General features: G+C 36.6%; 1 protein-coding gene across 1 annotated transcript in view; it reads left to right on the forward strand.

Moving 5' to 3' along the window:
• Positions 1-2,528, forward strand: part of LOC149423489 (uncharacterized) — a 138,079-nt gene extending 135,551 nt beyond the window's left edge. Inside the window, exon 3 of the mRNA XM_089632251.1 lies at positions 1,032-2,528. Within this exon, the coding sequence (XP_089488377.1) occupies positions 1,050-2,528 (1,479 nt within the window). The 5' untranslated portion in view covers positions 1,032-1,049. The remainder of the gene's footprint in view (positions 1-1,031) is intronic.
• The last annotated feature ends 13,503 nt before the right edge of the window (positions 2,529-16,031 follow it).

Raw genomic sequence — 16,031 nt, forward strand, 5'->3', positions numbered from 1 at the left:
GTCACCAAACGCAGTGAATCACTTAGGGTGACCTAAGGCAGAGGTGTTGGTTATCCAATTAATGGTTCCCGGGGCAGCGGTACCCATACCCCCCTTCCAAATTACCAAAAATGATGAATGTATTATGTATTATGATTTCTTTATAATTCAATGTCTTTGGTAAATGTGTGGATGAACGCGTGAATGTTTTGTAACTGAGACGGTTATGCAAGAACGAAAAACCCACAAACCTACTTTTAGGGTCTGTGTTCGATATTTTCTTTATCAGCTGAATAGCGCGCTTGTTGGTGCTTTAAACCCCGTTAATGTATAATTATTATTTGTAAAAGTATACCGAATTGAAGAAAATACATTAAATACGTAGGTGGGAAGGTTTGTTAGATACACACTTCATCCGACTTGGAATAAGCTGCCCCAGGGAGCTGTTACGAACACCGACAGTGGTTCGGTAACTTTATCGTTAATGCTTCGTTTTGTTTTCCAGGTAGCATAATGTTTTATTATACGATTGATGTGAACTCTCCCTCTCTCTCTCGCTTGTTTTACAATTTCCCTTTCATCCATATTGGCTTATCCAAAAAAAACGTGACAGTCAGTCTCATTGGTAAAATTCAGCAAAACGGTAAGAGTTACGAGATATGACTATGGCCTAAAAATTGAAGTCACCGAAGTGTGAAGGCAAAATTCAGTGAAGTACTACAAATTAAAATGCGTTTAGCCATGAGTGGCTTTTCACAATATCGTTTTACAGAAATTAAAAAAAAAATAATAAAAACTAATGAACCAGTTTGGAAGATAAGCTGACGAGAACGATAACGTTAAGAAGCAAAACGCTGCTTGTAATGAGTTCCGGTATTTTCTTCCTATCTCTTCTTCGTTCCGACTGCCCACTCTAATTTTCCTTGGTCTTCCAATGTTCCATATTTGGAGGTAATATAATCACACTCTCCTGATAGAATTTCCTGTAGGGTGTTTGCAAAAGGGCCTACCACATTTATGAGTTTACTTACTTGAGTTTTCTGTCTTTTCAGATGACCGCATGAACCAAGATGTCAGCCGCCCACAACAAGACACAAGAGGGGCAGGAAAAGCGGGAGCAACAGCGGATAGAGTTCTACGCGAGTTACGATGCGATGACCGGCATTCGTATAGCCGCTACTCTTGGCGGATTCTTCGGCCTCATGGTCTTTCTGGTTATATACAAGAGCAGGAGCAAGTCCGTGAAAGCTCTCAAAGATCCCAAAATAGCGGAGATAGCAGCGGCCGCCGTAGCCGAGGAAGAAGCTGAAGAGGAAGAGAGGCAACTGGCTTACGCTCTGGAGGAAGCACTCAGCGCGCGCTTCTCCCTCGGGGGGCCCACCCCCTGGCCGCATCGGGGACCTCGCTTCTCCTCGGTGGGAGGAGGCTACAGCAGCCTCCTTGCTCCGCCGCGCCGCCTTTCCAAGATGCGCGGGGACAGCCTGCCGGGTTCGGCCCTCAGATTCGACTGTAGACCTCCGTATTTTGAAGACGACATCGAAATGACCGAAGCGGTCGATGACTCGTCTTGTACTGTGCCATCGGAATATATAAATCAGTTTCTGGCCGTGCCGGGAGGGTCTCGGCGGTATAGCAGCATCACTTGCTCCAGCTCCGGCAGTTCCTACCTGGAGAGGCGCGGCTCTTCCATAGTGTGCGCATTGCCAACTATGCCCCCTGCACCTGCGCATTCGCACCTGCGCGTGCCGCGGCCACGGCCTATCAAACGAGGCACGTTACACGAGACGGAGTGTCGTGATGTGTTTAATCCGATCAACATTCAAGTGATTCAGGCGACTCCGGAACTGTCGCCTTGCGTGAGTGAACATACTATTCTCAACTGCGAGCCACCGGCGAAGAAACGGTTCGAGTCGGGTGGCAGCGGCAACGGCGTGGAGGCCCGCGGCCCGGCCCCGCTCGCATCCCTGGGCAGCTGCGGGGTGTCGCTCAGTGTGGACTATCAGGACTACGACCTGCATTCGGTCGGGTCCGACTCAGTTTTTTTCGACGAAGACGAATGTTTAGATACTGACGATGAAATCGAACAATTTTCAACCGACAGCGACGAAAGCATGTCGTTTAAGCATAGAGGATTTTCTTCCGAAGAATGCAAAGAATTACGACCTCGTCGCCGTTCGAGGCACATAGTGGGGAAGTCCATCCCCGTGGCATCTTCTCCGCCATTGAGCATAAGCATGAGCACGATGCTGATGCCGCGGTGCCCCGGCTCCCCCTCAGTGAGGAAGCACCGCTCCTTCCTGAGCGCGCCGCTCACGCGCGCCGCCCTCCGCCGCCTGTCCCACCCCACGGTGCTGAGCCGGCGGGCCTGCGCCACCATCAGCGCGGCAGTGGGGGAGGGCTGCGCCCCCCTCAATTCGCAGGACGTCGAGCTGGGCTGCAGGCCCGGAGGGGCCCCGCTGGCCTCCACGGGCAGCGTGGACTACACGGCTCGCAGCCCCTCCCCGCTCAACCCCGAACACTGCTCCTGGTCGCAAGAGACTCTGTTCTAAACGTGTTAGTGCATCGAACTAGTTTTGGTACTGTTTATAATGTGACTAATGAACTTACCACACCTGCGAGAAACATGAGGGTACACATATCGCATTTGCTATAGCGCACATATAGATATTTTTTTACCGAAGATAATAATTTAGAAGTTAGAAAATAACATTTTGAAATAACTGTTTGTAAGTGTTGTATTTAAAGTGTAAAATAAACGTTGTTTAGGGTTATGCGTAATGAACTATATAGCTTGTCGTTAGTAGATCCAGTTATACCAATGTTATACGTGTGTTATTATGCCTTGTCATTAATTTCTGTACCAAAATTAACGTTCAATGTGTGAATAACAATATCCCGGCGATTTGTCCACAACATTTAACCATATGAAGTCGAATGGTTAGTAATATATCTACGAGCATTTATAGCATCACTCTCCTAAGTTCATTTTATTTCTCTTTTTAAGATCTGTGAGTTCTTTCTCACTTTATCAGGGTAATTCAACAATGTAGGTACTTACAATAATTTCAACGAGAAATGAGATAATATGCATTGGGTTATCACAAATACATAATCATATTTAAAAATGAATACAGGTAAGTGTAGTGATTTAGAAACCTCAAAATGTGTTCTCAAAAGATCTCCGGATTGTGTGGCACGTTTCGTGTAAAAATTAACTGAAGCGCCACTGAAAATGCTTAATTTAATGTGTGCAAAATCAAAAACTAATTCAATCGACCTAACATTGTAAACGTCCATTGTCAGGATTGATACATACAGAGTGTGTTAAGACGTACATAACAGGATTTAACCCCTAAAACCTCTGACATGCTGCAATGTAGCTACTTCTTTTAGGGGAACTGTCCGCAGATTTCACAGATAATATTTTCTCATTACTTTTGTTACCAGATTAATTCGCTTTTGAACGTATTTCAAAATAAAATACTGTTGTTGAAAGAAGATAAAAGACTCTCTTCAGATTTGAGTATTGAAAATCGACATTTGCAATTAATGCATAATGCAATTTAAAATATTAAAACTTTGAACGCAAACTAAGTGTTTAGAGTCGCTTTCCGATAATTTTTACCGTGAAAATTGTAATGAATACTTTACACAAAACTAAAAAACGTCTTGAATTCGAAGAGGGTATTATAAAAGTTATGGTTACTTCAATATTTTCGGGAGCGTTTATGGTATTTTTAATGCAAACTGAAAGCGGGGTATTCACTCTTTCTAACACCGTTTAAATCATGTTTTCCACAAAAATGCAAAATTGGATAGCATAACTTTTATGAGTCAGTTTTTTGTCAGGCTGGGAGATATGTCTCCCAAAAAGAATCTGCTGCTGTTTGTTGTCCAAGGGGTTAACTAGGTTATATTATTTTTTCAATTGAAAATAAAACGACCTCACATTTTATACTTCGATAAGCTCAGGAATCGCTAGTTAAAGTCTGTCAAAAAGTTAGTCTTATTTCACCCTTTAAAAATGTAAAGGAACATCAAAGTCTAAAAATAATAATTTATCATTCGTAACTAACTGATTTAACAACAGCAGCTCGACATAATTCAAAAACCTGCCAATACTTTCACAAATATTCTATCGTGTTGTCATTTCAATCATTTTAAATGTGTGGCGATACGATACTTCTAGTAATACTCCAGGCCGATGCTCGATACCGTGGATGGTGGAGATCAGGGCCGGCAATTGGAGCAGTCCGCTCCGGGCGCCGAAGGTGCCAAGGCGCTGATACCTAACAGCTAACAGTCCTAACACATTGCTCTTGAGATTATTTTCATAAAAACTGCGCTACACAAAAATAAAAATCATCCTAATATTATTGATTATAGTCATCACCTACCTAGGTATCAAAATTTCACTTGCGCCAGGCGTCATTAGGCTCAGAACCGGACCTGGTGGATATGAACAGTGGTGAATTCCCTAGGCGCGTGCTCATCAAGATGTTTAGGGGATACCTAAGTGTGGCGCGGCTCGCTTCCCTGACAGACCGGCGAGGTGTCGCCTGGCGCAAAAGCAAATGAGTACTGGAAGACTGAATGGCCGGCGCACAGTGGGCTGAAAATCGCATTTCATAGACATAGAGACTTGAATTTTCAAGGGTATTTTTTTGGCTAGAAATGGATTCTGCTGATCATTACTATGCTATAAAATTTCATATGAAGCAATTGCGTGTACAAATGAAGGAGTTATCATTTTTTTAAGAAAAATTTGTATGGCGCTGACATTAAAAATGAGGATATCTCTGGAATCATATGGTTGGCCATTATATCCTTACACACAGATATACTACTATTTATTTGTATTTTTTGACATACTTCGTATTGTGGCGCAACTTGCGCTTTTTTTAAATCGTCTGATTGTTGCCTAGCCACAGTTTGAGAATGACCTTACAAATCAAAACAGCTGTAACTAAAAAACAAAATAAAATACTTACAGAACTTGAAAATAACTTATTACTATTTAATTTAATTTTGATTAAATTTTTCAAAAATAAATGGAGTTCTACGAATTAAACACAAAAACAATAAATAAAAATCTAACTTTTGTGATTTCTTAAACTGTTTTGGCTTGCAGTGTAAATAAATATTGTAAACTAGCCAAAGCATACTCATATGTACAGCATTTAAGCATTTGAATGAATCATCAACATCAAAAAGTTTTTTTTTCAACCTTTAGGATTTAAAAAAAAAAGAGCAAGTTGCGCCACAATACGAAGTATGTCAAAAAATAAAAATAAATAGTAGTATATTTCTGTGTAAGGATATAATGGCCAACCTTATGATTCCAGAAATAGCCTCATTTTTAATGTCAGTGCCATACAATTTTTTCTTAAAAAAATGATAACTCCTTCATTTGTACACGAAATTGCTTCATACAAAATTTTATAGCTTAGTAATGATCAGCAGAATCCATTTCTAGCCAAAAAAAAGACCCTTGAAAATTCAAGTCTCTATGTCTATGAAATGCGATTTTCAGCCCACTGTGCGGCGGCAGACGAGGCATTTATGTAAACGAACATCTTGGTGGAGACACCCGGATGGTTCTAGAAGCTGCGGTAATGTCGGCGCCTTCTCATCGAAAAAAGAAACTCTGTACATCCCGGCACATAAATGGTTGTCTTCCGATTCCACGTTTTCAATCAATGTTTCCATTATACATAATTAATGGGAAACTGTACTTAACATTTCTAAAAACGTAACCAAGGTGAACTATTTAACAGTCAATTTAAATAGAAAAGTCATTCGTTTTATATACCTCAGACAATCAGAAAAATGTATCAATCAAGATTTGAAAATACTCGGTGTTCAGATGATAACTTTTATTTTGTTTCATATTCCAAACCAATCTCTTGATGATGATTGTCTCTCATTCAAATGTTTGTAACACGCTCTTAACCACTCAATGTAAAATGGAAGCTCATCAGAGAAATACAAATTATTTAACTCTTTTGACAACCAAGAATTGAAATATTTAGGAGTGTTCAGAATCCCTCAAAGTAGGTATTAACAGAAAGTGCAATCTACCTACATAAAATGTAGGTACTTTCCGCTTAATTTTCGGGACGTTTAGTTAGATCTCCTCATAAGTCAGCAACATGTAGCGATGGAGAATGTTAAAAATATAACTGTTTAGCACTTAGAACAGTAAAATATTCCTATTATTTTATTAATCGTCATATTTAGTGGGACCATCTTTGAAAGGAAATATGTATGAGTGTGAAAGCTATCTAAAATGAAAATTTACTAACGGCATGCTTTTTATACAACAAAAAAATAATGGTGATTTTTTATGGAAAAAAAGTGTAAAAATTGAGCTGAGCGAGGATGTACTGTGACGTACAAGTGAGATATAGGCTACATTAAATGGAAGATTTACTATTTTATTTTTAATTTTCTTCACGATCAACCCTCGACATGTATAGGAAATTATAAAAAAAACAAATATTTTCGAAAGATAACTCCATGTTTCCACCTTACTGTATTGAATGTTTAATATTATATTATGTCGGAAGAAAAAAAGACAGCATTGTTAAAGTACAGTCTTCTACAGTAAATCAAGCCTATCTTATGTTTATAAATGTTAATTATTAATGAAATTAAACGGTCCTATCTTTAAACATATTTTATTTTACTGCCTAGATCTAGAACTAATACATTTTAATTCTCTTTTTAACCCTTTAAAATATTGTTGGTATGTTTTCAAATGCTTACAATATTTATTTATGTAAGTGTACCTATAACGCCATCGTTTTAGAATTTTTTTATTAGCCTTCCTATTTGAAATTTTTGTTGAATATACAGAAAATATGGATACGCTTAATACGTACTAAAAAGCATTTTGTGTACTTTTCAGTGGTTAGATAATAATGACAAGTAATTTTAGTTTTCGGAAATAGAAAACTTTGACATGCATTCTAATGGTAATTTCTTAAAATCGATTGTTCACCTGACGGCCATTGTTATTGATGTCAAATGTCATTTTAAGATTTTTTTTTCGTATTTAACCCAATTTGTTGCTCCTCTGCTCCCAATCGTCTGGAGACAGTGAGACTATGGCATCCCCAATTGGGATATGTTGTGAGACCGTAGGTAGTGGGGATGGGAAGGAGATGGGAAGAGGAGGGTGAGTAAGTACCTGGCTATTCAGATCTGGTCACCAAACACTAATAAAGCCATTCCAAGCAGCGTTTCAATTCTGAATGGTAGTCTTACAGCAGGGCGATACTGAGAGTATCTTGCAATCTGTAACGTGTCGCAAATATACCGGGATTTGAGGTCGTGACCGTCGACTTACCCCCCGACCACGGTTTATTATGTCAAAACTCGGCGCCAAGAAAATAATGAAATTATTAGTTTTTAACAAAATACATACTAAACTGTATTATTTTCCATTTCCGTTTAGTGGGATACTTAGTTTTCATTACAATAACTGATACAAAGAATTTAAAAATTAAAATGTGTACACAGCGTGCCCCTATTTTTTTTGTATATTTACCAAAATTTGTTATTTACGAATAAATTATTTCGATATCATTTTTTTCAGGTAAAAAATATTGAATTATATATATATATTGAATATTATATTACTGATAGTCTTCATTTCTGTAGAAGACAATTATGTTGTACATGTTAATTGCAATAAATGTTGATAAAAATTCAGTTTTGGCGTATTTATTCATTACTTAAATAAGAGGATAAAAACAAAAAACTTACTCAAATCGTAAGATACAGGTAGGTACTTACGTAAGTTCCTCAGAAAAAAAAGAATTTCATTGAATTTATATACACTAAATATCCTAACCTGTTTTTATTATTCTTTTTTTCTATCTAACCTAACTAATAATAAGAAAATAATTATTTATTATATCAGAATATTTGTATAGCGTCTTTTTTGTGGAAAATCACCTCAAGGGCGCTGAACAAATATTTTTTTCGAGGCTCTATCCTACTACTAACTATAAATAATCATATATTATAAGAATGTATATCTTAAGGCAAACATAAAGCAGATTGAATCCACGAGATCATCGGTAAATAACATATACCATACGTACCATAAACTTGTACCATATTAACCACCAAAGACCGATTATTTTCAAATGTGACATAAAAAAAGTCCAACTTTTCGCTCGAAAACGAAAAAAGTCACACCATAAAATCGACTCCAAATGTGATGTAGAACTCCACATTGCAGGTTAAGGGGTTAACCATCTTTAGATTTAAAAAAAAACAATTTATTTGCTAGATAAATTGTTTTTAAAGAATTTTTTAAACGTTTAACCATATCAAAATTCTAATTATTTACAAAGTTATTGCATTTGGAGGTGAGCGCGGCAGAGTCGGCTCGAAACTCGGACGAATATCTAAAGCCAACATGAGAGACCAATAAGACATAATAATAAGTAATTTAAACAAATGGTTTTAAGATGCTGACGCCGTACTGATGTTTTTTTTTGCGTTTCATTCGAAAATCCTTTTTCAAACTGGTGTACAAGATACCTCAACATTTACTAAACCGATTGTGTTTAAATTCCCAACATCATTTTTAATAATATTATCTAAGATGTCACCATCAAATTTTTTAAACTCAAAATTTCTATAAAAAACAGCTGTCATTTCTACTAAAATAAATTTAAATTTTCCCTCCACAAAATCTTAGCTATTAGGTACCTTTTTAACCCTAGATTCATAACCTTATCTAAGAGGAACATTATTCATAAACATTCATCTCACAGACGACTAGTGATGTAGACCCGGGAATATTCCCTGGGGAATATTCCCGGGAACAGGAATATTCCCGGGAATATTCCCCGACCTGAAATAAATTCCCGAAAACGGGGAATTTATTTTATTTTTAATAAAATGGTTTCTACACTTCTCTTGGATGCTTTATTGAGTGTTAGCGTTAAAGTAAGCCTGCAAACATTTGCAGTAAACGAAGCTGCCTCATGATATGAAGAACAGCCTGTTGGATGATGATGTTTACTGGACAAGAGTGACATCATTAGCCGATGTTCTGCGACCGATTTTTTCCTGGATTACACAGCTAGAGGGAGACGATCTACTAACACACAAAGCATTGTATGCTTTTGAGGATATTGAGAGCAGTCTAAGTAAAACTCTTCCAGCGTCTCTACTGTCACATGCCGAAGAGAAGCCAAAAGGCGGCGCTGCGCAAAGAATTTGCTATTGCTCCAATACTGGTTGGTAGGGCTGCTGCCTTACTAGATCCGCGTTCCCAAGGACATCTGCTAAGCCACGCACATCAACTTGAAGCACTTGAATTCATTGACCAAGTAGCGAGTCATATGGAGGCTGTTGATAGTGCAAATGTTCTTGTTGATTAAGCCAATTATAGGACTAAAGAAGAATCATGGAGCAAGGCATTCCTATGGAAGTGTGTCGATAAAATCACGCCAGTGACCTGGTGGAAGGGGATGTGCGCATGTTCTGATTTGTCACAGGTTGCCATAAGAATATTGACTGCTCCCATTACTTCAGCAGCCACTGAGATATCTTTAAGCACGTTTAGTCGCATTCATACAACACGGAGGAATCGTCTAACAACTCAAAAAGCAGGGAAAATAACATTTGTGGCACACAATTGGAAACTTCTTTCCTCCGAAAGAGGCTCTCAAGTTGCTCCTAAGAAAACCCTTTTTTCCACGGATGAGCAGATTGCTTTGCATCATAACGTTTCAAACCTATCTGGTACTGAGGAAGAAGAAAACGTAGATAATCCTGAGTCGGCAACAACTTCGTCAGGGTCGGATGAAGAAGAAGAATATGAAGGTGAAAGTGGAAGCGAAGTTGATAGTGTCAGTGTCCAATCGGTATCATCAGATAAACAGTAACGATCTGTGAAGTTGTGTCATTTTTACAGTTTTACGATTGATTTTTTTATATGTACCGTTTACTAGCATAAAGTATATATAGGCTACTAATACTGTATAGTATACAATTATATAGAGATACTACTCACTTAAAAATAATTTTGATCGGTGTTTTTATGTTATTTTTCTCTTGGATCCTATTCCTATATATATGGGAATAGTTTTTATGGATCTATCCTGCTCTATATGTACTATATGTGTGTATATTTTATTTTTTATTTAATAAATATTATTCTTTTTGAGGTATTATGTTGTTAAAATCAAAATTCCCAAAATTTCCCGTCCAGGGGAATATTTCCGCGAATATTCCCGGGAATATTCCCCAGAAATAAATTCCCGGAAATTTATACATCCCTACAGACGACTAAATTTAAGTGACGAGTTTTAGGGTACTTGTAAATAAAATAAATAAATGGAGTATGGCACTCTTTAATATGTTTAATTAGGTAGCAAAAAATATAATATACGAGTCAAAATTAAATTTCATCGGTACATTCCACCCACATGAGGCCGCGATGGTCCATGCACATATACTTTTTACATTGATTGCATTGGAACCTTGTCATATGCTGTTTTTTATAATCACAATAACCAAAAACCTTTTTTTAAGTACCACTTGGATCAGTTGTGGCAATGGTAGGCATTTCATCTAAAACTTCTGTGATTTTCCTTTTTAGGCATCTCTTCAAAGTTGGCATTTCGTGTCTTTTACGTAACCATGTCGTTATCACTGTCGGAATCTGTCGGGACCATTTCATCTAATTCCACATGATCTTCGACATCACTGATTTCTACATCCTTTTGCTGACTGGTAAAATCATCATCACCAGAAACAGATAAACGATTCAAATAGTCATCAATTTGCCGATCATCCATTCTAAAATAAAATAATAAGATTTGATGTAAAATACACACAATAATACATTTTGAACGATAAAATAAGATGTAACTATAAATAATAACTCGTATAGAATAATATCATATACTTACTTTTACTCTGTATAACCAGAACTTATCAAAAAACAATGTTTTCAAAATAACTTGCAGTCTCGTCAAAAGTTACACTATTCATAAACATTCGTCTCTCAGACGTTCAAAGGTCTATAACTTGTCCACGAGCCTTCACTGCGAGGCAAGCGCACCCGTGTTACTAATGAACAAGCGATCTAGGAAGGTACTTGAGAGGTCATCATTCTATCTCTATCACTCGAGACACTAGAAACAAATTTACGTTTTGTGCGGTCTGTGGGATGAATGGTTATGAATCTAGGGTTAAATAAGAAAAAAATGTATTATTTTTCATACTATGCCTGACAGAGAAAATATGTACACCATGAATAATTTCAAAAGACATCAAGAATTTTCAAAAGAGAGTCCTACTTGATGGCTCATATTTCTGTTACAATTTTTATTATTTTTTATTCCTTATTATTTTTATTTTTATACCTATTTTTCCGAACGCCAATGTGGTGTCATCCCTTAACTAGTTTTCCAATTTACTACGAATTTCCGGACAAAGTAACCTATATTGAAAAATATTGACCTATTCTATTCATATTAAAAACGGTCAATTATTATCTCCTGGGAAACTATAAAAATTACCCAACTAAATATTTGTAATGTATTTTTGCAATCTCAATCCAGTTCAGAATCCAAAATAACAATACACAAGGAACCCTGAATCGTTGCAAAAAGGGTGTAATACAATAGGCGAAGTTACTTGCATGGGGGGTTGAAATTTAGGACAGATGTTCTCAGGTACCAAATGGACCATCTGGAAGAATAGGGTAGGTATTGGTTGGCATAAGACGTACTATAAATTTACGTTACAATATCACATTTTTGAATGCATCTCATCAATTATTCTATAACGAGTACTGCAGCGACACCGATATGTTCCTGGAGGGACGAGTTCACTCTTTCAGAACATCTTTCAGCCACCACATGGGAAGTTTATGAAGTAGACTTGACCAATCAAAGATTACCATCATCGCTGCCATCATGACTGGCTGGATGGAGTCACCCCCGATGACCTGACAGGAGACGGAAGACGATCAAATATCCTCAATAGAGTATATCACTATTTGCAAAACTTCCAACGATTTTTGTTGTTTTTTTTTAAAGCACACGGCGCGACGTTTGGGTGGGAACGATGGGCTGCCTCCATACTAGGTATTAACCATCAAACGGTCGCTTGGCGTCGAAACAACCGCGCATTTTTTCCTTATTTTTTTAAATATAAAAATACCGCAAATCTCCCAACTGCTTCCTGCTAACCGGAGCCAATAAGACTGGCATTCAAGAATGGGGTATGTTATGAGGGTAAAGGGTATGAGAGGGAAAGGAGATGGGGGTCATCAAACACGGCTAAAGCCATTTCAAGCAATGTTTCAATTCTGAATGAATCCAGAATGGGGTATGTTATGAGGGTAAAGGGTATGGAGAGGGAAAGGAGATGGGGGTCATCAAACACGGCTAAAGCCATTTCAAGCAATGTTTCAATTCTGAATGGTGAAATTCCTAAAGTATGTACTACTCTGGAATGTGCCGTAAATATACTATATATAATATTTCACATTAATGAAATGTTAAAAAACACAAATAATTTCATAAAAAATTTCATGCGCACGCTGGAATTCGAATCTGTGAGATCCAGATTCGTAGTCGAGGACCTTACCCCTCGACCATGGAGGCCTTCCGTTATAAGGCTTCCTGCTACGAGCCTGCCTGGAATCCATTGACTAAGTATGATACATAAATGCTAGGATCATATTCATCTGCTCTGCCGGCTACCTGAAATAGAGACAATAACGGAGTAACGATTACATACTAATCAATCCTCTCACGTCTACTCCTGTGCTGTGCGTAGAATGAGGAACTGCAGTCCAGTTTTTTTTTAAATCAATAATCACCTTCTAACTTAAATACCACTTTCTATATTTCTTTAAACCAAAATATGTTTCACTTTAGTTCCATATTCAAAGTTCTGTCGAGCGAAAAACGCCTAATCGTCTATATATAGCGCCTAGCTTAGCTAAATAAGTAATAAAGCACATAAAACCACTAGGGAAACATCAAGAAGGTCATGCTAAAAAATGAGTCAATTAAAAACAGGGAATACCTGCTGCTAAATATCTACGATGTGATAATGAATCTTTAGAATAGTTAGAACATTAATATTGATAAAATAACTAGGTTTGAATATTGTTGTATTGAAAATACAACCTAAATAAAGGGATGTGCAAAAAACGTTTAATTGTTTCATATATATTCAAATAAGCTTTAATATTCCGTAGGTCGATTAAGAAAATCCTCTTATGAAAATCCGTGCACCCGCTTGAAGGTTAAACAAACGGTTTATTTTTATCAGTTAAGTTTTTGACTCATTATTTTGTATTTATATTAGTTGGTATGAACATTAAATTTATCGTGATTCTCGACAGTATTTTTTCAAAATTTAGGAAAGGAACAACCTTTTGTAAGTATGTAATACGAATACCCCATTCACACAGAGCGATTTCAGTTGATCAAATCGGAGTTGAATGTCACTTTAAAGCTAATCGACAAGTGTGAACAGCCTTTCAACAGAGTTGATCAAGTTTTTAGTTGAACGACGAAAGTTGAAAGCCCGTCTACTTTTGTTGTTCAAGTATGAGTCATCGTTCGATTTTCCCGCCGAATCGAAACGTGTGAATATATGTTTCAAGTCGCTTGCGACGAGAGTGGTTTATTTATGGGTCGAACGTAGACGTTAGACGCCCCTACTGAGTGATTTATTTATGCGTACCTAGGTCCTACCATCATGGCATTTACTTCAATGAAAAAATGTATTAAGTTGTCGGATGATATGATGTTTAGATTTATGGATCTATACCAATAATATTATTTTTGAAATGTTACTGTAACTTAGTAGTTATCATTATTAAATAAAAATTCTCTGAATGTTTAAAAAAATAACTATTTTTTATCTTCATAACAAATTTTAGGGCATCAACTATTGCAACGAACACTTCTTTTATAAACAATGATATCGTATTTCTAAAACTCTGCGCATATAAGCCAGACTTAGTAAAGAATCCCCCGTTGGCAAGTATCTTAACGTAATTTGAAACTTAGTTTTTGCTGGGACAGCCGCGCTCACCTGTTTTTGGATTTTTTCTTGAATCTTAGACAACAGTACATCAAATTGTTCTGCCGAAATTCGCAAATGATTGCGATAGCCTTCGTTATCTTCTAACGCCTTATAATTATATCCTTATAATCCATTTTTTAGCCCACATACGAAGTTTTATGCACTTTTTCATATTTTAATGTTCGTTCCGTAAAATGTCCGAAATCATAGGGACGCAGGCAGCGATAACTTCACTTGACGCCATCTTGATTAACAAAATCGGCTCGAGTTAAATTGAAACGTCTGAACGATATCTTTTTCAATTTTTGTCGTTCAATAAAAGTCGTTCAACTAAAATCGCTCTGTGTGAATGGGGTATAAAGCTTATGTTTTTAATCTGAAATTGTATCAATTTAAGGTCGGCTTTTCAGTACAAATATAATGAACTTGGTTAGTAGGTTTTTATTTATATTACAAGGTCAATATGCACACATCATCGGTCAATATAATTAGCCCAGTAAATATACGTAGTAGAAAAAATGGCGATTATTTGGAGAAAGTCTGGTAGTTTTGAATTTTTGATATAACTATGGCTTGGTATGCCACAGTTAAAACCAAGTTTTCGATAGCGGCAAACCCCCGCGCCGGCTTTACCCGGCAAATACTAAATGGTGTGAAGGTAAATTTAGTACAAATAGTAAAATAATGATAATAAATTCTCATTTAGGAAGGTTAGTGGTGTAGGTCGTAATGGGGGGGTCGTCCCTAAGGAAGGGTTCGACTCTAAGGGTTAGGTAAGGGAGAAGGAGGGGGGGTTGTAAAATGTATTAAAAAAAAATTGGAACCTATACCACAATTTATTATTTACATCACATTGATAAAAGAGATGCTGTAAATAATTTTATTATATTTTCCAGAAATGTAATCCAGGAGTAACCTGTTTTCTTTTTTCCTACTCAATACTGGGGCCAATAAGAGTTTGAACTCTCCCCCCCATCCCCCTTTACATGCGATCCTGAGGTAGGTACTGTTCTGTACTATATAATACTATTCCATTGTCGGAGCATGGGAGCGTGATTTGTCATTGTAGGATTGTAGTCATGCCGTAATGCGTAAAATTTTTCATTTTCTATGAATTTTTGATTTTCAACATTGGAACTGATATGTTTTAATCATATAAGACAGGCGATAATACATGTACCAAAATTATTTTACGAATTAATAATGCTTTATTTGAAAGTTGTATTTATTTTGTTTAAATTTTTTTGAGATAAGCATCTATGTAAGCATCTAATGTAAGCAATGGGTGTCGTAATTTTTCAAGTTTAATAACATTCAAAGGTTATTTTTTTTCTTTTGAAAGGCAGTGATCTTGAGGCATATAAATTCTTTCAGATTCACAAATCATACAATTATAATATCTCGTGATTTTTCAATCAACAAATTCATTTTTTCCGAAATGTGGAGAGGTTGGTGCAATCCCACGGAGAGTATAAATATATTATATTTATTTTACAAGTAAACATAAATTTAATATTATTCAAAAATAAAAATGAAATAGAAAATAAGAATGAAAGTAGTAAATTATTAATTATTTTCTTATAATGCAATAATTATAAGAAAAATATTGTAGAGGCCAATCTTTCACCAATTCTTCGATACACTAACCTAACGGGGTTCCGTGACTACTACAATTTTTTGATCCCTTTCTTCATTCCTGCCTTGCCATCCTTTTTCCATAATGGCAGTAATGTGATAACCATAAATAAACCACTCTCGTGCTAACTGACGATACGATACTGATACGATATTTTTGTTACTGACAGCAATACCTGGAATGACCACTTTGAGTTTTGAATTTGAAACTGACGAGATTTGAGTTATTTTTTAACAACCAACCCCACATTTTTAGCAACTGCGTAGGTACCGATTAAGTTTATGAAAACATTCTGTTTATTGTAGCTAACTTCACATTCTATACATGTTTTTCC

Source organism: Hesperophylax consimilis, chromosome 5 (assembly GCF_061612785.1).
Source record: "Hesperophylax consimilis isolate HC1 chromosome 5, BYU_Hcon_1.0, whole genome shotgun sequence".
Classification (NCBI taxonomy): Eukaryota; Metazoa; Arthropoda; class Insecta; order Trichoptera; family Limnephilidae; genus Hesperophylax; species Hesperophylax consimilis.